Below are 22,499 nucleotides of genomic sequence, written 5' to 3' on the forward strand. Positions count from 1 at the left end.
TGCCTCTCTGTAGTAGTCATGTCGTCACTTGAGTGAGAACGACACGTTGATAGCCTTCCAACATCTTTACTCTTCCACAATACAGTTGTTGTGGAAGCGATGTAGGTACGATAGGCAAACAGTTTCAACACTAAACAAATCGCACTCGCTCGCTCCGCGTGTGTAGGAACATGGGATGGATGGATATTGGTTATGAAAGGGGTCCGCGTGGTCTGTAGGGATTTGAATTCTAAACTTGTAACCAACTCAGTTATTGGGTCACCAAGTGGCTCGGTAGCTTAGTTGGTAAAGCGCTCGTCTAGCATACAAGAGTCCTGGGTTCAAATCCCAGCAGAGCACGTGGATTTTTTTCATAATTTCACCCATAATTTGTCCATCTTTACCACGCGTAATGAGTTAATTAATTTAATAACCATGCGGATTGGATTACCGAATAGCTCAATATAAGTGTCAGTTTATATTAGAGTGTACTGCCTCTCTGTAGTAGTCATGTCGTCACTTGAGTGAGAACGACACGTTGATAGCCTTCCAACATCTTTACTCTTCCACAATACAGTTGTTGTGGAAGCGATGTAGGTACGATAGGCAAACAGTTTCAACACTAAACAAATCGCACTCGCTCGCTCCGCGTGTGTAGGAACATGGGATGGATGGATATTGGTTATGAAAGGGGTCCGCGTGGTCTGTAGGGATTTGAATTCTAAACTTGTAACCAACTCAGTTATTGGGTCACCAAGTGGCTCGGTAGCTTAGTTGGTAAAGCGCTCGTCTAGCATACAAGAGTCCTGGGTTCAAATCCCAGCAGAGCACGTGGATTTTTTTTCATAATTTCACCCATAATTTGTCCATCTTTACCACGCGTAATGAGTTAATTAATTTAATAACCATGCGGATTGGATTACCGAATAGCTCAATATAAGTGTCAGTTTATATTAGAGTGTACTGCCTCTCTGTAGTAGTCATGTCGTCACTTGAGTGAGAACGACACGTTGATAGCCTTCCAACATCTTTACTCTTCCACAATACAGTTGTTGTGGAAGCGATGTAGGTACGATAGGCAAACAGTTTCAACACTAAACAAATCGCACTCGCTCGCTCCGCGTGTGTAGGAACATGGGATGGATGGATATTGGTTATGAAAGGGGTCCGCGTGGTCTGTAGGGATTTGAATTCTAAACTTGTAACCAACTCAGTTATTGGGTCACCAAGTGGCTCGGTAGCTTAGTTGGTAAAGCGCTCGTCTAGCATACAAGAGTCCTGGGTTCAAATCCCAGCAGAGCACGTGGAATTTTTTTCATAATTTCACCCATAATTTGTCCATCTTTACCACGCGTAATGAGTTAATTAATTTAATAACCATGCGGATTGGATTACCGAATAGCTCAATATAAGTGTCAGTTTATATTAGAGTGTACTGCCTCTCTGTAGTAGTCATGTCGTCACTTGAGTGAGAACGACACGTTGATAGCCTTCCAACATCTTTACTCTTCCACAATACAGTTGTTGTGGAAGCGATGTAGGTACGATAGGCAAACAGTTTCAACACTAAACAAATCGCACTCGCTCGCTCCGCGTGTGTAGGAACATGGGATGGATGGATATTGGTTATGAAAGGGGTCCGCGTGGTCTGTAGGGATTTGAATTCTAAACTTGTAACCAACTCAGTTATTGGGTCACCAAGTGGCTCGGTAGCTTAGTTGGTAAAGCGCTCGTCTAGCATACAAGAGTCCTGGGTTCAAATCCCAGCAGAGCACGTGGATTTTTTTCATAATTTCACCCATAATTTGTCCATCTTTACCACGCGTAATGAGTTAATTAATTTAATAACCATGCGGATTGGATTACCGAATAGCTCAATATAAGTGTCAGTTTATATTAGAGTGTACTGCCTCTCTGTAGTAGTCATGTCGTCACTTGAGTGAGAACGACACGTTGATAGCCTTCCAACATCTTTACTCTTCCACAATACAGTTGTTGTGGAAGCGATGTAGGTACGATAGGCAAACAGTTTCAACACTAAACAAATCGCACTCGCTCGCTCCGCGTGTGTAGGAACATGGGATGGATGGATATTGGTTATGAAAGGGGTCCGCGTGGTCTGTAGGGATTTGAATTCTAAACTTGTAACCAACTCAGTTATTGGGTCACCAAGTGGCTCGGTAGCTTAGTTGGTAAAGCGCTCGTCTAGCATACAAGAGTCCTGGGTTCAAATCCCAGCAGAGCACGTGGATTTTTTTCATAATTTCACCCATAATTTGTCCATCTTTACCACGCGTAATGAGTTAATTAATTTAATAACCATGCGGATTGGATTACCGAATAGCTCAATATAAGTGTCAGTTTATATTAGAGTGTACTGCCTCTCTGTAGTAGTCATGTCGTCACTTGAGTGAGAACGACACGTTGATAGCCTTCCAACATCTTTACTCTTCCACAATACAGTTGTTGTGGAAGCGATGTAGGTACGATAGGCAAACAGTTTCAACACTAAACAAATCGCACTCGCTCGCTCCGCGTGTGTAGGAACATGGGATGGATGGATATTGGTTATGAAAGGGGTCCGCGTGGTCTGTAGGGATTTGAATTCTAAACTTGTAACCAACTCAGTTATTGGGTCACCAAGTGGCTCGGTAGCTTAGTTGGTAAAGCGCTCGTCTAGCATACAAGAGTCCTGGGTTCAAATCCCAGCAGAGCACGTGGATTTTTTTCATAATTTCACCCATAATTTGTCCATCTTTACCACGCGTAATGAGTTAATTAATTTAATAACCATGCGGATTGGATTACCGAATAGCTCAATATAAGTGTCAGTTTATATTAGAGTGTACTGCCTCTCTGTAGTAGTCATGTCGTCACTTGAGTGAGAACGACACGTTGATAGCCTTCCAACATCTTTACTCTTCCACAATACAGTTGTTGTGGAAGCGATGTAGGTACGATAGGCAAACAGTTTCAACACTAAACAAATCGCACTCGCTCGCTCCGCGTGTGTAGGAACATGGGATGGATGGATATTGGTTATGAAAGGGGTCCGCGTGGTCTGTAGGGATTTGAATTCTAAACTTGTAACCAACTCAGTTATTGGGTCACCAAGTGGCTCGGTAGCTTAGTTGGTAAAGCGCTCGTCTAGCATACAAGAGTCCTGGGTTCAAATCCCAGCAGAGCACGTGGATTTTTTTCATAATTTCACCCATAATTTGTCCATCTTTACCACGCGTAATGAGTTAATTAATTTAATAACCATGCGGATTGGATTACCGAATAGCTCAATATAAGTGTCAGTTTACAATTCTGTAGTTGAGCCCATTTTTTTCTATTTCTTTATTTGGCAGGCTCAAGCGCACTATGCATAGGGTAGGTGTACCAGTTATGGCCATAGTGGTTCCCTATTTCGCCATACGTGATAACTTGAATGTCTCCACATTTTGAAAAGTTTTGTGTGTTTTAGCAGTTAGATATAGGATATATCTTGATGTTAAAACATTCAAAAAGATTAAAAATGAGAAAGTCGTCGAAATTTCATATATAGCCAAATAGGGAACCACTATGGCCATAACTGGTACACTTTCCCTAACTGTTTTACAATATTAAATTTTACAAATGTTTTTAGTATGATAGAATACGTGTTTCCCATAGATAAGTCGACCATTTGGACTCAAGAAATACGTCTGAAAATGGCCTTAAGTTTTTGCATGCAATCAATTTAAAAAAGCTCCGAAACTGTTGATTTTAAAGTAAAAGGATCTAAGTAGAAGTTGTTCAACTCCATTTTTTGTTTCAATTTTTTACCATAAAATAAAACATAAGTAGATAATTATACTTACGGGCTTCCGACAGGACGCACAGGTAATCGACCCACAATCCGGGCAGATCAGTCTCTTCTGCCGCGGTCTGGCGATGAATCCGGACGAACAGTCGACGCACCACTTGAAGTTCGGGTCTTGCATTAGCGTCCGGTCGCGCAATTTCCGCTGGAACAGATCGTGCACCTCCGCATCGACAATGTTCTTCAGCAGAATGTCCAGATTGGAGAAGTACTCCACGACGTCATCTTCCGTCACGTCGGCACTGTTCAGGTCCGGTTCCTTGCAGTACGGACAGTTGCAGTTGGTAATCGAGCGGTGCATAATTTCCTCGGTGAAGTAAACCTTGGCACAGTCCAGGCAGCACGTGTGCGTGCACTTGAGCAACGATATAATCTCATTCATGGGGTACACCCCCAGGCACAGTTCGCATTCCTTCTGCAGCAGATCCTTGGCCTCGTCGATCGTGTGGCACTGGTTCGCGGCCCAGATGGCATTGTCCTGGGCGTAACGCATTTCGATCAACTGGACAGCCACTTCCGCTTGCTGGTACGACATCACGTGGCCTGCGTCCAGTAAACGACGCGCTTGTACCTGTGGGGATAAACGTTTTAATTGATGATTATTTCTCGGTTTTACTTGTAAGATTTACTACCAAAACTAACAAACAAGACAATGCCTTTATGTGTAAAAAATCTTTTCAATCGAAACCAAACAGATTCGATCCGTCAAATTCAAATTCAAAACAAAATTTTGTTGACGCAGGATTTTCAACCGTAGCATAATTTTAGGCTAATTTTTGCTTATGTACACCCCAAAAGAATCTCACTCAGAGTCGGAAAAAAAATGAAAACTCACTTCTCGCAAAAATTACTAGGGGTGATTGGGGCAATATGCATGGAAAAAGTGCGCATCGTACCTGCGTACTGTGCGTACACACATTCTTTCAGCTCTCGGAAGCTACCTAAAGCATTAAAACAGTACTTCTCAGTGTAACAAAAATATGAATTTTCAGTGCTAAAATGACAGTATTTTTCTACGTTTATTCAAAGTAGTCAAAGGTCTCTAAAGTGACTAGAAGTCACCTGAAGAGATCAAAAAATGGAATAAATGATATACTTGGATGTTCCCCAGCCTAAGTAATCGTTAAAAAGAGAACCCAATCTGGCATTCTTCGGAAAGGACTTTCTCAAGAATATAATTCAGTTCACTTTAACTAAAAAGATCTAAATAATATTAAAGCTTTAGAAAAAGCAAGACTTATGTTCGATGTCCGTGTGACATGGAAATATTTCCAGACAACTAGAGAAAATTTCCAGAACCCCATTCAGTGCCGTCGGTGTCAAAAGTGTGGTCATGGTACAAGAAATTGCCGCATGGATGCTAAATGCATGATTTGTTAAGGTTCTTTTCACGCTGAGAACGCCTGTCTTGTGAAGGAAGATAGCCCTACATGTGTTTCCTCTTCTAGAAATCCTTGTACGATTAATTTGGTCTTAACCGACTCTAGACACCTTTGTAGCCAACTGATTACTGATGCTGGTTTTGATTCTGATCATATCCCTGTTACATTTCAAATATCACATGTAGCGATTCTCAATCCTATCAGCTTCACTTTCAACTATTTTCGAGCCGACTGGAATATATATATGATATATATTGACTTTAATCTCGATGTTAACATTTCTTTACAAACAAAACTTGATATTGACAATGCTCTTGAAACTTTAAAAAATTCCATTGTTGAAACCAGGAGCATTGAAATTCCAAAATGTGAAGTAATATTTGAATCCGTGATTATAGACGATGATCTTAAACTCTGGATCCGTCTTAAAAACGTGAGGAGAAGGCAATTACAACGCACTCGCGATCCTGCTATGAAAATTATATGGCAGGATTTGCAGAAAGAAATCAAGAAACGGTTTTCACAATTAAGAAACAAAAATTTTGAAAATAAAATTTCTCAATTGGATCCTGGCTCTAAGCCCTTTTGGAAATTATCTAAAGTTTTGGAAAGCAAATTATTACTAACATTGAAAGAGGAAAGCAAATTATTACTATCAACTTTTACGTGTAACAAATTTGATCCGTTCCAACAAATCTGAAGGCTATTCTACTGGTCTTGCTCTTCTGTGGGCTTCGTGGCCGTGCGGTTAGCGGCGTCAGTCGTTTAGGCGTATTGTGCCACGAGGTGTGGGTTCGATTCCCGCTCAAATCGGTGGAAACTTTTCGTCAAACGAAAAATTCATCACTAGGCTACTGGGTGTTTCGTGTTGTCCGTTGCCTAATGTTCGTGATCGTTCAGTCTGTGCAGCCTTTGGCCTTAAAAAAAATTCGACAGTGTTTGGCATGAAGGCATGTTGGTAAAATTAAACAAAGTAATAAAAATAATAAAAGCTTAATTTTGTTTTACCAAATTAGGATGATAGTGTTGTCTAACACAGATCACTTAGATATAAGAAATGAATGTAATGTTTGGAATGATACTAATAAAGAATTAGAAAAAATCTCCAAGTCTTTCACTAGGGGTTGCACAAGAACAATCGCTTCAAAAACTACTCCAGATATTTTACCAAGAATTTATCCATGGACTTCATGGATTCTTGCAGGGATCGCTTCAGGTATTTCACCAGGAAATTCTCCATGGATTCCACCAGGAATTCCTTCAGGGATTCTACAAGATATTACTTCACGAACTTTTTGAAGCATTTCTCCTGGAAAATCGCTACGTTAATTATTCTAAGGAATTTTCCAGTTAATTTTCCATAGTTTCCCTCCCTTCTTCAAAGATTCGTTCTGGATTTTTAAAAAATTCCTCTGGGTATTCATTCTTCTAGAAATTCCTCCAATGCTTTGGCATGGAATTTGTGTGGGGCGAGATGACAACAGTGTGTTTGTGTCGTCTCGGCCCGATCATTGCCCGATGGTTGTCTGCGTGATGGGTGATTTCCCAGTTACAGTTTGATGTTACACATTGGCGAGCGTGACAGGTTTTGCTACGGATATTTTAGCTCAATATCATAGCAAAAAAAAATGAACTTTTACAACCAAAATTGCGGAAATTACCCATTGCGTAGTGCATTGCGGCGCTTATATTAAATCCACATCCAGCGGCGGCGGTAACGCGCAGAAGATATGCACGCAATTCAAACGCAACGTCAAAATTCTAGTAGGCTTGGATTTTTTCATCCTTCGAAGACACAAATGTTCCAAATTTGCTAAATCTGAAACATTTGGTGATTTTCATTACCACTGCGACGATATATCGACATTTTCAGATAATCGCATTACGTGGATTTATCTTGCAGAGAACAATAATGAATATACGCTTCCAATCGCAAAACGCAACATACTGTTAGCCATCTATACTTTGGTAGCGCAACTAGTCAGATGATGAGAGATTTGATTTTTCACGCATCCATCACTTGCCGCTGTGGGGAAAAATGTTTTATTTTCCTGATATAAGACGATTCACAGTGAAACAGTTATGCGGAAAAGGTAGGAATATCCATTCTCTATGTTCTATATACGTTTGTTTTTTGTATCATTGCACTACTATCATAAAAATTGAGATCCGGCTGGTATGAGCACTAGTTTGAGGTTGGAAAACCAGGATATGTGAAATTATTTTCATTGGAACTTTCGCCTGAGCGATTTTTGCGCTTGAATGAAACACGCTTCGGGACATTCTCCGCTACCCCTAAAAAAACCATTGGGTAGATAAATGAATTCTCTACCATTGGATCTCATTCAGTTTCATACATAAGTGATGTAAGCGGTGAAAATAAATATTTTGTTCCGAATGTTTTGAAACCATGAATAAGTTTGACATTGCTCTCGTCAACCATCATCATGACGACAGCAGCACACCCCACCGGACGAATTGTCGTCTTGGGAGCGAATAGTGCGACCGAGATGAAGCAAACCAAGATGGCTGGTAGGTATTGAGCTCTCGCCGAGCGGTGTCACGAACACATGCACACATTTGCTGGTTGAAAATATTGCCGTTTAATTTTGCTGGGAACAGCTGATCTTTGTTTATATTTTCCACCAGCACTCTTTAAGTAGTGTTAGTGACATGTAACGTGTATGTACACGAGTGCAGAAACCACTATAGGCAAATATTTTCAAAGCTAAACGATCACTGTTGACATCTGGTGGCCAGTAGAAAAACCGCCACAAAAGTGGTTTGGGTTGAAAACGCACCGTGTGCAGCATAGGAAGGAGCACACTATTTACACTTTTTCTCGGAATAGTTGTTTTGTAGACGATCAGAAAGCACTGAAAAACATGATACTTTTTTACTCGAATATGAACAGATCTGGTCGATGCTCTTGAACGATTAGTGTGAGAAAATTGGAAAATTGATGTTTGGTAACATAGGTTATAAACAAGGCTGGTAGCGAGTTACTTTTTAGTGACTTGGTCACTTTTTTGAGGCCAGTCACTTTAAAGTCTCTTTTTTGAAGACATTTCAACTAAAGTCACTTTTTTCGTCAAAAAGTCACTTTTTTCAACTATTTTGAGCTAATTTTCGGGAGAAAATTTTGAATCGGCCTTCTTAATTTAGGCTAAGTTTTAAGTTAGCAGGGTGTCTACTACTTGAAAAATCCTGGAAAACATGGAATTATCAGGGAATTTTATTCAACCTGGAAAAAACTGGAATTATTATAGGATTTACGCAGGGAAAATACTTCGAACCAGTAATTATTATGGCAGAATGTGTCCTTTTTGTAACACAAAATTTCTTCAATCAAAAAAAAATTTCGGCTGCGCCGCTATTATATCTTGACTATTCAGTCAATTCATTTTAAGTTATTTTTAATATTCCAAATAAAACTTGTTTAAATAAGGAAGTAGGACTTAGGATTGCTAAAATGGGAAAGGCAAGTACGATTTCCAGTTCTAGTTGGGTAGCTTTCATTAGCATATGAAATAAATAATGTTTGTAGGAAAAGATTAAAGCTTACAACAAATACGAAAAATGGTATATTTTCAGGTAAGCAGATCTTTTTTAAAGGCTTGGATACTATTTAAATGCATATTTCTAAAAAGTGTTTATTTTTAGTTAAGGTCTCTAAAGACATAATCAAAAGGGTATCTAAAGTCACTTTTTTGACTTAACCCTCTCATTCCCATGGTAGCTCCAGACTTACTATGGTTCTCCAACTTGATATCAAGATACGAAATATCGAGTAAGGGAGAGTTAACTGTAGATTATGATTCTATACTTATCAGATTAATCTAAAAGTCAACTAATGTTCTGAATAGTAAAACTATTGGTAAGCAATCAGTTTACTATTGTGAAACATCCAACAAATTTTTGAACTGATTTTGCAAAAAATTTACCTTTTGAAATATTGTTTTTTGAATTACTTTTTATAAAACCGCTTTTCCATAAAGAAACTGTCGATTAAAGTCGTCGAAAATAGATGGTTAATCTGCTTGCAATGAATTCTGGTGCAACATTCTAGAGGCTCCAGACAAACCTTCAGATACTATTACGTAACTATTTATCCAGAGATTCCTTCTGGAATACTTTCAAAAACTCCACCAGGAATGCCATCAGCAATTTTTCAATAGAAGCTTAGAGGAATTTCTTCTCAATTTGGTACTAACAGTTTTTAGAGCATTCCTGTGCTTCAACCTCCAGTAATTTGCACAGAGATTACTCTAAAGAAAAAAATCTCATTATTTCCTTCAGATTACTGATTCTTTCACAAATTTCTTCAATCGCTACTTGTAGGATTATTCCCGCAGGCTCTACAGAAGTTTTTCCCAAAGGTTTAGTACAGAGTTTTCGAAAAAAAATCGACATTTTTTACAAGAATTATACAATAATTCCGACGCCTTTTTTCATTTAATCCAGGCCTTTTTATACACTGATAAAAATCTCCATATCGTCGTTATTTGTTTCACACATAGATATTTGCAATTTGTATCGGTACATGGTAATTATGTGTGAGATACATAATCAAGGTTCATTTCATAATATATTTGAATTATGTGTGCGTACACATGTTTATTATCAAACACATCCATTAATTCTATAGGGTTGATCAATGAATAACATGGTTGATTTTTATTCAATATTAGTAACAAATATGTATGATGAAACAATGATAATTTATTCACTTTCTTTATCCCTAGCCAAATTATAATAATTTTTATTGCCACACAATGTTTCACGCCAATACAGAACTTTTCAGAATGACGAATGTCCTCCCCTGAAGGGGTAGCGGTTCCCCTCGTGGGTGCGAGTGCGACTTGGTTCCAGCCATCTGATGCCATCCGAAGCAGATTCTCTCGCAAATTGTTTGATTGCCGGCTGCTGAAAAGCTTTTTAGCCCTTTCGCATTCAATCTTCTAGTTGCTGAAATGAAACATCAATTAATTAGTTGTATTAATGTTTAATTAATATTGAAAAGACTTACCAAACTACATGCAATTGCGTGCTCGATGATTTTCAACCTGGTTCCAGAAAATGGTTGACTTCTTTTGTTGATGTTCACGAGTTCATTTTCCATATACGCGTTATGTGTGAAACTATATAGATTTTTGCTATATGGTTTCACACATATTTTTGATTCACAGTAACAGGGTTCATTCATTCTCATTTAAATGAAATCAATGTGTGAGATGGATTCTAATATTAATGTGTCGATACACATAAAGAAAATTATCACAATTTTTGCAGTGTAAGGATTCTCTCAAAAATTCATCCATAATTACTCTCCGGAATTGCTCAAAACTTACTTAAGGTATTATTGGATAAAATCTTTTCCAAGAATTGCTCGATGAATTGCATCTGGGATTCCTCATTAGATTCCTCTAGAAATTTCTCCAGCATTTCTTCGACCATTGATGGATAAATATGTTTTTATTATCATAGCGATTTATCAAGAAATATATTCATCAATAATTCGAGAGATCATTCAGTGATCCTCGTAGGTATTCATCATTATAACTCACACAAGTTTCATCAGAAATTACACTAGGTTTTTTTTTAGAAATTCCTCGCGGATTTTTCAAAATTTTTCACAAAAATATATGATTTTTTTCTTGATATTTCCCTGAAGACAACCCGACCAGTGGATTGCAAAAGGGTTAGTTATCGCATTTTCTCTAACAAAATATGTTATAATTTTGGCGGGTTGTAGTTAAAATAACAAAAATTAGAACACAATTTCTTCCACACTATACAAAATTGAAACAAAATCTGTCATAATTTAAGCAAAAATATTACACATTATGTTTCAAATCAAATAGAAATATAACTTGTTTTGTTATATTCCATTACTAAATTATAACAAAATTTGTTATTTTCTTTCCTATCATTTTTTATAACAAGTTGTGGATTAATTCAGTTTTAAATTAAAATAGCTTTTGTTATTATAACTGATTTTGTATTAATTGTGTTATAATTTCCCCCATCAACTCAAAGTGCTTCTAACTTGGGACTTCCTTGAAAAATGTCTGAAACGATTTTTGGAGCAGTTCTTAATGGAATCATCGATGTAATTTCTTCACCATGATAAAGAACCAACCAAAATAATGATCTTTTGAGCTAAAACCATGGCTCGCATGGAGAAAATTGTAGAAAACCATCCGTGATAAATGTAGGAGAGTATTTTAATGAAACAACGTGGTCCTTCTTAAAAAAAGGATTGAATTCATGAAGGTATATAAACGATTCTTAGAAGAATTACATAAAAAGTTCGTAAAAATCACAAAACAAACTCCTGAAGAGGTCTTCGGAGTAATAAAAAAATTAACGTCAAAACGAAAAGTTACTTGTCGTTATTTCACGAGGAAGTCTTAGAATGTGGAGAATACCTTCCATTAAACTTACTGATGGAATTTTTTTTCCTTATTCGGCGTTTAAAGGACGCGATTTAAGCAGTATTGCAATGAAATTCGATCTTCTGTCATCATTTTTTATTTGAAATATTGATTAGTGCACAAAAATGTTGACCTTATTAGGTAGAAGAGCTGGAATTTAAATGGGAACGTGAAATGACAAAAATTTCAATTTTACAAATGTTCCAAATTCTTATTAAAATTTACAATATAAAATACTTTGGTAATACAGAAGACACTAAATTTTTAAAAGATTGAAAATCTACTAAAAAAGGATTATTTGCGTAAATATAAACTACCCTGTTTGAAAAAATTCTAGGCGATATTTTGTAATTTTGGAAGCACAATAAAAATTTACAAATATGGTACTCAACTAGACCTACTACCAGCAGAAGATCATATAGAATATTCCCAAACATAATTGATATTGATCGTATAACAGTACACTGAGGCAAAAATCTCGCATGATTTTCATAAGATCACACTAATGAACGCGTTTTTTATTATTTTTTTGTTGGTTCATAAGACACTTGCGTATTTCATTCGACGAGGTTGAGATTCATAAGACAAGTGTAATTTTTTCATAACAATCAATTGTCAATGTCATAAGAACGCTTATGAACCCCATTGCTCATCATTGTGAAGAACCACGTGAGGCAAATTTTCTCGGTACAGCCATTTCACTATCAGAAATTCAATATGGCTTCCGAAATGGACGTGTTTGCTGATTTGTCGCTGGCTGACTCCGTTTCTAATGCATCAAAGGGTAAATATTTTCTATTTATCATCAATTCTGCTGTAACTAACACTTTCTTTCAGGAAGGATCCAAAGAATAAGAATTTTGAATGAAAATTCAAAACAATTTGTATGACGCGTAAGAAATCACAATCCCCCCTCATCCATTAATCCGTCCCTAACGGAAACCTGCACCAATTCAGGCGTTCTTCACAACTTTTCTCAATAATGTTTCGCTGCTATAATATACTTCTTCGCGTTCAAAATAGGTTAGCCAACTAGAGAAAATCGAATTTTCATCCATTTTGTCTTATCGCAAATCGATTCTAATGCTTACAGTAAAGTGCTTTAATCGAATTGCGACATGACAAAATGGATGAACATTTGATTTTCCCAAGTTGGTTAACCTATTTTTCAACGCGGATTAGTATTATTCATTCATTGAAATTTATAATCTAAAGCTCAAATTACACAAGACAGTCTTATGGAACCAAGAATGGATCAGAACGTAATTCATAAGACTATCTATGGATTTTGTTATCAAGTCAATGCTGGTTCATAAGATCATCTTACGAAATTCCTTCGAGGTGTATTATGGAAACAACATCTGCCGAAAACCATACGATGGTCTTATGAATTTCAAAGATTTTTCTTGTGTCGTAATTCCATAAGCAAATCTTATGACAGTCTTACGTTTGCTTTCCTCAGTGTATACTAGAATTGAAATAAAATTGATTACGGCTTGCTTTTCAAGTCACTTTTAGTCACTTTTTCAAGAATCGAAAGTCACTTTTTAGTCACTTATTTCTCAAATTTGGTCACTAAAATAACTTTTTTCGGTACCAATTCTTGCTACCAGCCCTGGTTATAAACATCCGGATTCTTTGTTAGTGGTTAAATTTGTTGCGAAATCACAAGTATCGCAAGAATAATGGTTTAAATTCATTATGCCAATGGAAAACAGTGCATTACTCGATTTATTATGACCTAACTTTTAGGTTGAAAAATTGAATTTTGGACGTATATTAACATTGTCAGTGATATTTCACTCGTTCTCCCTTAGCGAACTCTATGACGGTGGCGTATTATATTTTCCTATATTCAATCATGTTGGAACGAGTTGAGAAAGCCGCTGCAGCTTGCATACAAACAAAAAGCAAGATGATATAGGAAAATAGGGTAAGTGCGCGTAGTTAGGACCGCCACCTCTCACTTATATTGTAATGCGTGCAAATTTTCAACGTGGGGAAATATATATTCACACGTCAGTTTAAATAGACCAATCCAATTACCTGCGTAGTAATTCAATGTTGACAAAATTTTCTTTGTTTGCTGTGAGAACTGTCACAACATTGTTTTGTTTGCTGTGAGAAAGTAAATATAATAGCACTCATTTCTCTGTTGAATTGACGTTGACCGATAGCTCGAATGACGTCGAACAAACATCGATACGTTTTCATTCTAAGGAAATCGATTTGTGTAAGATTGATCGTGGATTTGTGTTCGTGGCATTTTGCTTGTGGACTTCTATAGCAATTAAGCAGAAGCACGTGTAGGGATTATGAGAGGTTAGAAGCAGAGTATAGTCAAAACAAAATATGTTCGTGAACCAACGAACTGTTTAACTAGTACTGAAAATGAAATCAATGCAGATCATAGTAGGCATAGGTTTACGAAAGAAAAAGAGGATCAGTTTGTTGATGTGTTTTGGGAAGAATAAACGTGCTTTTATAATGATGAAGAAAGTGTTAATTATTTAGTCTAGCTCGATTGAAATTCTAAGGGAAGCGTGATCGGGAAAGTGTCTGAATTCGGCTACTTAAAAAGGACTAGTCACTACATGGCGCATCTGCTCCCAGTCAGCTGGAGAAATAACGTGTGCAAATCTGAGGACCTGCTAGGAAATGTCCAAGGATTTTTTTTTTCACGAGCATGCATGTGAGTGACGAAAAACCGAATGCTTGCAACCGTTTATTATATCCTGTTTGTCTACGGTAGGTGTTGTAAAAAAAAAGAAACTTTGATAATGTGTGCGCTTAAATAATTAGTGAAGATAATGAGGATTTTATACAAAATGGACCAATGCAAGCGTTCACTCTTTGAAGTTTTAGCGGTGCCGTGTGACCATGGCAACCACTGAATATGGCGACACTCAAACGCCAAATTAGTAAACACGTGCATTAATTTATACTGCAAGTATCACGGTCTACTATGTTAATAAAAAAGGTACAAATGTTTGATTCCTGACACTAGTTGAACAAAACAACCCAACAATGATTGGACAAATAACTTCCGCTCTCTTAATTACCAACTGTATTCTGTCAATGCGAGCAGCGTTGTGAGATTTTTGAAGTTTATATGGTCGAGTTTGCAACTTTGGAATTGTTAGAGTTTTAGTAAGCATAATTTAATCATGAAAGATATAATTAAAAATATGAATATATTTGAAAGTTATCAAAAGTTGTAAGTGTAAATAAAGAAACGGTTAATAAATGGTTATATAACGCGTTTGAGTCAATGTTTTCTAGAAAGGACAAAGATCTTTGTCAATTTTGTGTGCAGTAATATAGTACTATTCTATGCAGATTTATTTGAAATCGTCAATCAACTCTAGGACATTTGCATTTAAGAAGGCCGCGAAGTTTTCTTGTTTCAGCTCTCTGGTGAACACCTTTCGAAAAAAAGGTAAAAAAAAAAACAATTCTTAAAGTATCTTGGCATGGCCTGCTGCTTGACTTTTAAACCATATACAAATACCGTTTTCCAAGACAACTAGTATTGAAATAAAAAAGTATAATCAATACATCCTTCGAAAGGAAAGTAGAGAAAGTATAATTTATCTGTACGGGATGCATTTGAACCTGAAGTAAGTGGACTGTTACGTGACTTATAAGTATTTGAATTGCTATTTGCTGATAAAATTAAGAAATGATTTACGGTTTCAAATATGATATTTCTTGAATTGAGATGGTTTAGACATGGCTTGAAAGAAATAAAATTCAATGCATATTCGATGCTAATTTTGATCATTTTTTATAATGTTTTCTATACCCACTTAAGTATGAGTGCATGTATAAATATCTGGGTAATAAGAAATAAGAATGTAACCAATATATAAGTTTAAAATTGAAAGTAGCAAGAAATACATAGAGAGTCCCCTAGGATAGCAGAAATTAGATGAGCCCCCTCTGAGGGTAAGATAAAAGAAAAATAGTCTAATGAGGGTCAACACAAACAGAGAACCCTGAAAGGGTAAGCTAAAGGAGCGTGTACCCAAAAGGGTTACTCAGTGAAAGTGAGACACCTGAAAAACGAAATCCATTGATAGGATAAGCTACGAAACAAAAGACCCCAGAAAGAGTAAGCTACAAAGAATAAATCTCCTGAGAGGGTAAGCTAACAAGCGAGTTTCCCGAGAGGGCTGTTTTTGTTCAAAGCGGGTTTCCTGAAAAAGAATCTGATAAAAGTAAGTCCCCTGAGAGGGTAACTGGAAAATAGATTTTTTTAAAGATTTACTATGAAAAGCAATTAAAAGATTAAATATATAAATAAATAAAGCGTGTATTTTGAGAGGATAGTTAACACAAACTTTAAAGAGACTATAATCTACATAAAATATAGCTAACACAATTTGTATGTAATGAGAGGGTAATTGAGATAAAGTGAGTATCGTGAAAGGGAAGTGGAGAAAAACGAGACTTGTAAAAAGGTAACATAAATAATGCGAATACCCGAATTATTAGGTGCCAAAGTGAGTTTTCTGACATAGTCACTGTTAAAGCGAGAGCCCTGAGGGAATAGCTATCACAAAACAATTCTTCGAAGTAAGTAATCCTAAACAACGGGTACTCTGAGAAAATATCTTACAGAAAGCGAGTTTCTATTTTTTCCGAAGTAGCATGTAAAAAATAGATAATCAGAATGTATAAAGCGATTTATGCTATTGAAACTTTAGAATATTTCGATCTCTTACACTCACTTTGATGTTATGAGCATGGAACACTTTTGCCAGTGTATTTTTTTAACATATATAGCCAGTAACACAGAATCAGAATAGGGTAAAGATCGTAAAAACACTCTCTTCAAAGTAGTACCCAGTAACAGTAACCAGTAACATAAAATAAGAATGTGTAAAGCATTTTGAGCTGTTGAAATTATAGAATATCCCTTTTTCCTAAGATCACATTGACATTGTTAGCCTGGAAAACTCTTTCATTATACTATAATTTTTGAAAATAGGTATCTTTTTAACGAATTGGAAAGTTTTACACGTTTTGTGTTGTTGGAGTTTTAGAAGATTTCGATCTTATATGCTCACTTTGACATCATGAGTCTGGAAAGCTCTTTTCAAAGTTACATTTCAAAAGCATAGATACTCAGTAATTTTGTGTTTTTGTTATTGAAATTTTAGATGGCTTCTATTTCTTATGCTCATTTTGGCGTTAAGGAATATTGTGGGAGTTAAAAATGTTCCGAATGTTATTCAAGACCACGCAAACAAACTAATTATAACCTTGATTTTTTCTAGAAGAAGTAGGTTTCCGGAGAAGAAACAATTTGAATCAAACGTTGAAAAAAGACAGTTGCTGATATCTTCAATCGTGGTGGATACAGGAAACGAACACTATTCAAAAAGAATCATAAAGCTGTTTGGGCAATACTAAATTTACTTTTGTCTTTTCAGGGTCATATCAAGATTCAAGTAAACAGTTTTATAACAGATAGCGGAATCGTAATGATGAAACATGGAATTGGTGACCAACCAGGAAGAAGCTTTTTATTATTCTCAAGTAATTCTCAAAACAAATCTTATATCATGCAACATAATTTTGAATAACATTTACGTACTAAAAGTAGAGGAAGGGGTGAATGTAGGGATTATGAGAGGTTAGAAGCAGAGTATAGTCAAAACAAAATATGTTCGTGAACCAACAAACTGTTTAACTAGTACTGAAAATGAAATCAATGCAGATCATAGTAGGCATAGGTTTACGAAAGAAAAAGAGGATCAGTTTGTTGATGTGTTTTGGGAAGAATAAACGTGCTTTTATAATGATGAAGAAAGTGTTAATTATTTAGTCTAGCTCGATTGAAATTCTAAGGGAAGCGTGATCGGGAAAGTGTCTGAATTCGGCTACTTAAAAAGGACTAGTCACTACAGCACGCATCTTGCATTCAATGCACAATCCAACAGTGTGGCAAACATGGTGTGAGAATATTTTGGTGGGACATGGTGTGAGAATATTTTGGTGAGGACTGCCACCTTTCACTTATATTGTAGAGCGAGTTGGAAGGACCGCTTTTGAAGAGATTTGTAGAGAGTTGAGAGGACCGCACAAATCAGTAAATAGGGTAAGAGCGCGTTGTGAGGACCGCCACCTTTGAATAATAGCGATTTGAGAGAACTGCTGACATCAAAATATAAGGTAAGTGCGCGTTTTTAGGATCGCCAGCTTTCACTTATATTGTAAAGCGAGTTGAGAGGACCGCTTTTGAAGAGATCTATAGCGAGTTGAGAGGACTGAAGAAATCAGTAAATAGAGTAATAGCGTATTATGAGGACCTTTGAATAACATTTTTTTTTACTGGAGTTGTCAATTTTGTAGTGTGTTCATGGACGAAGCTCTGACTGCCGATCCGGAGTTTTACCAAAGGGAGATCGGTGTTACGTTGCAGGAATTGGTGTTCGATACGACTTTGCTAACGATGTTTTCAGGATGTTTTATGACCCTTTTCCAGATCTCAACTAGGCAGTTCATAGGAAGTCTCTATGATAGTCCGGAACTTGAGCTTTGTAAAAGGGAATGTTTTTCGCTATATTTCGCAGAGTAGAGAATCAATGCATTGTCGTGCTGTTATCAGAAGACTTGTTAATTTCCGTAGGATGAAACGTGAATTATCGGTATTGATTCTTTTAGAGTAACATGCGGTTGCTGGAAGCAAGGTAAATGTGGACTGTACTGCTCAAAGAGGTATACGCATTCTGTTTTTGTCAGCGATGATGCTTGATGGAGGACTGCCGTACTCCTCGGGAATTCTTTTTGCGGAGTACGTGGTGAGAGTTTGATTCATTTGAAATAGGGTACCTATTCGGTACGCATCGGAAGGTAGTAGGTACCAAGGTTATTTTTTTTTGTTTCTATTTTTGAATATATTATTTCAAAGTCTATTTATTTTCTCCGGAGAGAAAGGGGGATGTGTGGGGCGAGATGACAACAGTGTGTTTGTGTCGTCTCGACCCGATCGTTGCTCATCGATCAATCAGTCATAGTGGAGTGGATTACAAAGGAAGACGTGTGTTCCCTTCCGAAGTGGTTGTCTGCGTGATGGGTGATTTCCCAGTTACAGTTTCACAGAATCATACTCCAGGAATTTTATATCGAAATACTCGTAAGATCTTTTTCCAGGGATTACATTAGGAAAATCTCTACAACCTAGTTTCCTCTAGAAAAATACCTTTATGGATTCTTCTAAATATTTCTCCAGAAATTTCTCCATGGATTCCTCCAAGGGTTATCCATGGATTTCTCCAATGGTACACTCCCGTGCATAAGTTTGGGTTCACCCCCTAAAAAACATACAAAAGTGTTCAGTCCATATGTCTCTGATTACACGTCCAATTGAAACTCTCTAACCCGCATTCGAAAGGCAAAGGATGCTGAGCAAATTAGAAATGTTTTTTCAGTGTGTTTTTTTGAAAAATGTCAAAACTTTATGTAAAAATTTAGTATATATAAAGGAAAAATACAAAAGAAGTAAGAAAAACTCTTTGCCTTTCGAATGCGGATTAGCGAGTTTCAATCGGACGTGTAATCACAGAGATATGAACTGGACACTTTTGTATGTTTTTTGAGGAACGAACCCAAACTTATGCACGGGAGTGTATCTGTAGAGATTTCTCCAAGGAATCTTCCCGCATAATCTTCGCAGTGATTTTCCTCCAAGGATTACTCCAGGAATTTCTCCAGGGATTCCCACTGAGATTCCTCCAGAGGTTCCTTCGGCAATTTACCCAGGTAGTGCTTCAAAAATACTTTCATCAATTGCTCCAGGTAACCTTTCATTGAATCATTAAGCAATTTATCCATGAAATCTTTCAGAGATTCCTACACGAATTCTTCCAGAGACTCTTCTAGGAATTCTTCTAGGAAAATCTCCAAAGGGATTCCTCCAGACATTTACCCAGCAATTTCTCTAAGAATTACTCCAGAAAAATCTCAACATGAGTTTTTCTAAAAAGGTGCCAGAAATTTCTTCAGGAATTCCAGAGATTTCGTCGGGTATTCATCTAGAGACTCTTGCAAGATTTGCAAGATGTAACAAAGTAGGGATTAGGCAGGGATTCCTCAAAAGGGATTCTCCCGGAATCCTTCAAGAGATTACTCTAAGGATTCCTTCATGTAATACTACAGAGATATCTCCATATTTGTTTTTTAGAGGGGATCATCCAGGAATCTCTAGCTATTACTCTAAGGATTCCTCCATTATTTTTTTCTAGAGGTTTCTCCATGGATTGCTCAAAAAATTTCTTCAGCGATTCCTTCAGGAAATTATCCAGGGGCTTATCAAAACTTCTTCAGTAATGGGGTATGTCTAGCAATTCCTGGAATAATTCTTGGCGGAATCCCTGGACGCACTCTTAGGTTAATAGAGATTTTCCTGGTGGAATTCTTGAAGCAGTCTCTGGAAAGAATCCTGCAGATTTTTTTTTAGATTTTTAGCCCTGGGCTAGTTTATCTCGGAACTCGTCACTATAAATTTTTTGTCATAAGTGACTATCTCGGGGATGGTATTCGATCCCAGGTCCTCGGCATGAGAGGCGTGTGTTCTAACCCCCACACCAGGTCCGTCCCCTTCTGAAGAAAGCTTTATAGGAATATCAGAAGAAAAAGTTTGAAGAATCCTTGAAGAAATCTCTGAATGAGTCCCTAGAGCAATCCCTACAATAATTGTTTGAAATGTTTCCGGAGAAATTCATGGAGGAATCCAAATAAAGATTATACTTAAAGAACCTATGGAGGAACCACTGGAGTAACTCCTTGTAAAATCTCTGGAAGAATCCTTGTAGAGATTTTCCTGCAGAAATGCCTGGAATAATCTTTGGAGGAATCCCTACAGAGAACAACTGAAAGAATTTCTGGAGAAGTTGCTGAAGGTATTCCTGGATCCCTGTCGGAACCGGTTAATACATAAAGTAACGAACAAAAGGTCTCCCTGGAGGAACTCATAGAGGAATTCTCGAAGGAATCTCTGGCGGAATTCCGAGAGAAATCGTTATAACGATTACGGTAGAGATTATCTTGGAGATATTTCTAATACTGGAGGAATCATCGACGGAATTTATAGAGAAATCTCTGGAAGAGTGTTTGGAGAAATGACTAGTGGAACCATTGGAGATATTTCGGGAGGAACTCTTGATGGAATCTCTGGAGGTTTTCCTAAAGGAATTCCTGGAGCTTTGTTTGAAATGGTCTCAAAATTGCGTTTGCCGTCTAAAGTTCTTATTCGTCAGCGAGAAATCGTCATTTTACTTAGAGGTTTAAACCATGACAGATTACTTGTGAAATGGTGCCGATTTGTTATTGGGACATGGGACATGGGTTCGAATCCCATCGGTCAAGGATCTTTTCAGGATGAGAATCTTTCTGACTTTCAAGAGCATTGTACCTACACGGTATACACATGCAGAAATATTCAATCGGCAGTAAATAGCTGTAAAAGTTCTCATAGGAAGCTGAGATACAGGCTCTTCCTGGTTGAAACGTAACGCCAGAAACAGGAAGAAGAATTTGGTATTTGGCATGGTATCTACACTGTTAAAAATAATGAAGATTACACGTCATGTAAACTTCATTTAGGCGATGTTAACAAGATGTCATGTAAATTTAAGCCTGAAATCATGTAATAATGTGTTACATGTCATGTAACCACACAGAATCCGGCTGGATTACATCATATATAATTGAAGTTTGCATGACATATCATGTAAATATCCAAGATATTCCACGCTCCAATTATGTGCATTATATGTCTCAGAAATTTACACGTTTCGTTCGAACTGTGTATTTAAATCTGAATGAAAATCATGAATTTTGATGGTCTGAAAATGCCACCTTACACCCTACCGGAAACTGGTTCTGGAATTTTCCGACCAAATCCCGCCAAATCTAATTGTTGGTATCCTTGGTGCTCCTGTAAATCGGAATGAAAAATCATGAAATACTTCTGGATAAGATATGTACCATTCCCTTCTGAAACAGGTTCTAGATGCATTTGTGCCTTTGTAGTTGCCGGTTCATATATTTGATATAAAGCTAGAAGAACAAAAATCAGTTCTAAAATGGATTTTTGAGCGTGTTTCAAAGTCATGCACAGATAAAAATATTTAAATTCCAATGTAGTGTAAACTGAGACATAGCTACTCTAGAGTAAAAATAAACCAAATTCATCTAGTTTTACGGCATTTAGTTTAGTTTTCAACCGAAGATGCTTGAATGTAACATGATCGTGTAAATTTAAAGTGCATTTGATTGAAAAATAAGCGATTTATCATTGACATTTCAGTTTATTTTGATGCTCCAAATATGTGCATGAACATAAATTTAACCTTCGCTGTTGTACTCTGTACAACAGTTGTTATTTATATGCTATGATTTTGTAACAAAGATATCTATCGACACCAAACCAATATGTATTCCTCAAGAATCTTCCTAAGAACAATACTCAACAGTTTCTGTTTACAGTATGACTCTTTATAATGCGGTAAAATAAACAAATGTACATAGAAGTTGCATAATAATTAGTAGACCGCAACTTTAAATCGGTATATCTCAAAATTCAGATAATTTCGAAACATGGGGATTTCAGTAAAGTTGTTCTGGAGGTCTAACGTCACCTGTTGGCAAAATTAAGAATTAACTAACGCACTCGCGATCCTGCTATGAAAATTATATGGCAGGATTTGCAGAAAGAAATCAAGTAACGTTTTGCTCAATTAAGAAACAAAAATTTTGAAAATAAAATTTCTCAATAGCCTCAGAAGCCAATACCGGCATTGAAAGAGGAAAACAAATTATTACTAACTAATTGCGAAAAAGCTC

At 36.8% G+C, this 22,499-nt stretch overlaps 1 protein-coding gene across 12 annotated transcripts in view; it reads right to left on the reverse strand.

Moving 5' to 3' along the window:
- LOC5572927 overlaps nt 1-22,499 on the reverse strand; it is a 104,097-nt gene that overhangs the window by 7,489 nt on the left and 74,109 nt on the right. For all 12 annotated transcript variants that reach the window (XM_021844989.1, XM_021844999.1, XM_021844998.1 and 9 more), the window contains one exon: nt 3,825-4,397. In XM_021844989.1, the coding sequence (XP_021700681.1) occupies nt 3,825-4,397 (573 nt within the window). The remainder of the gene's footprint in view (nt 1-3,824; nt 4,398-22,499) is intronic.

This window comes from Aedes aegypti, chromosome 2 (genome assembly GCF_002204515.2).
Source record: "Aedes aegypti strain LVP_AGWG chromosome 2, AaegL5.0 Primary Assembly, whole genome shotgun sequence".
Taxonomy (NCBI): Eukaryota; Metazoa; Arthropoda; class Insecta; order Diptera; family Culicidae; genus Aedes; species Aedes aegypti.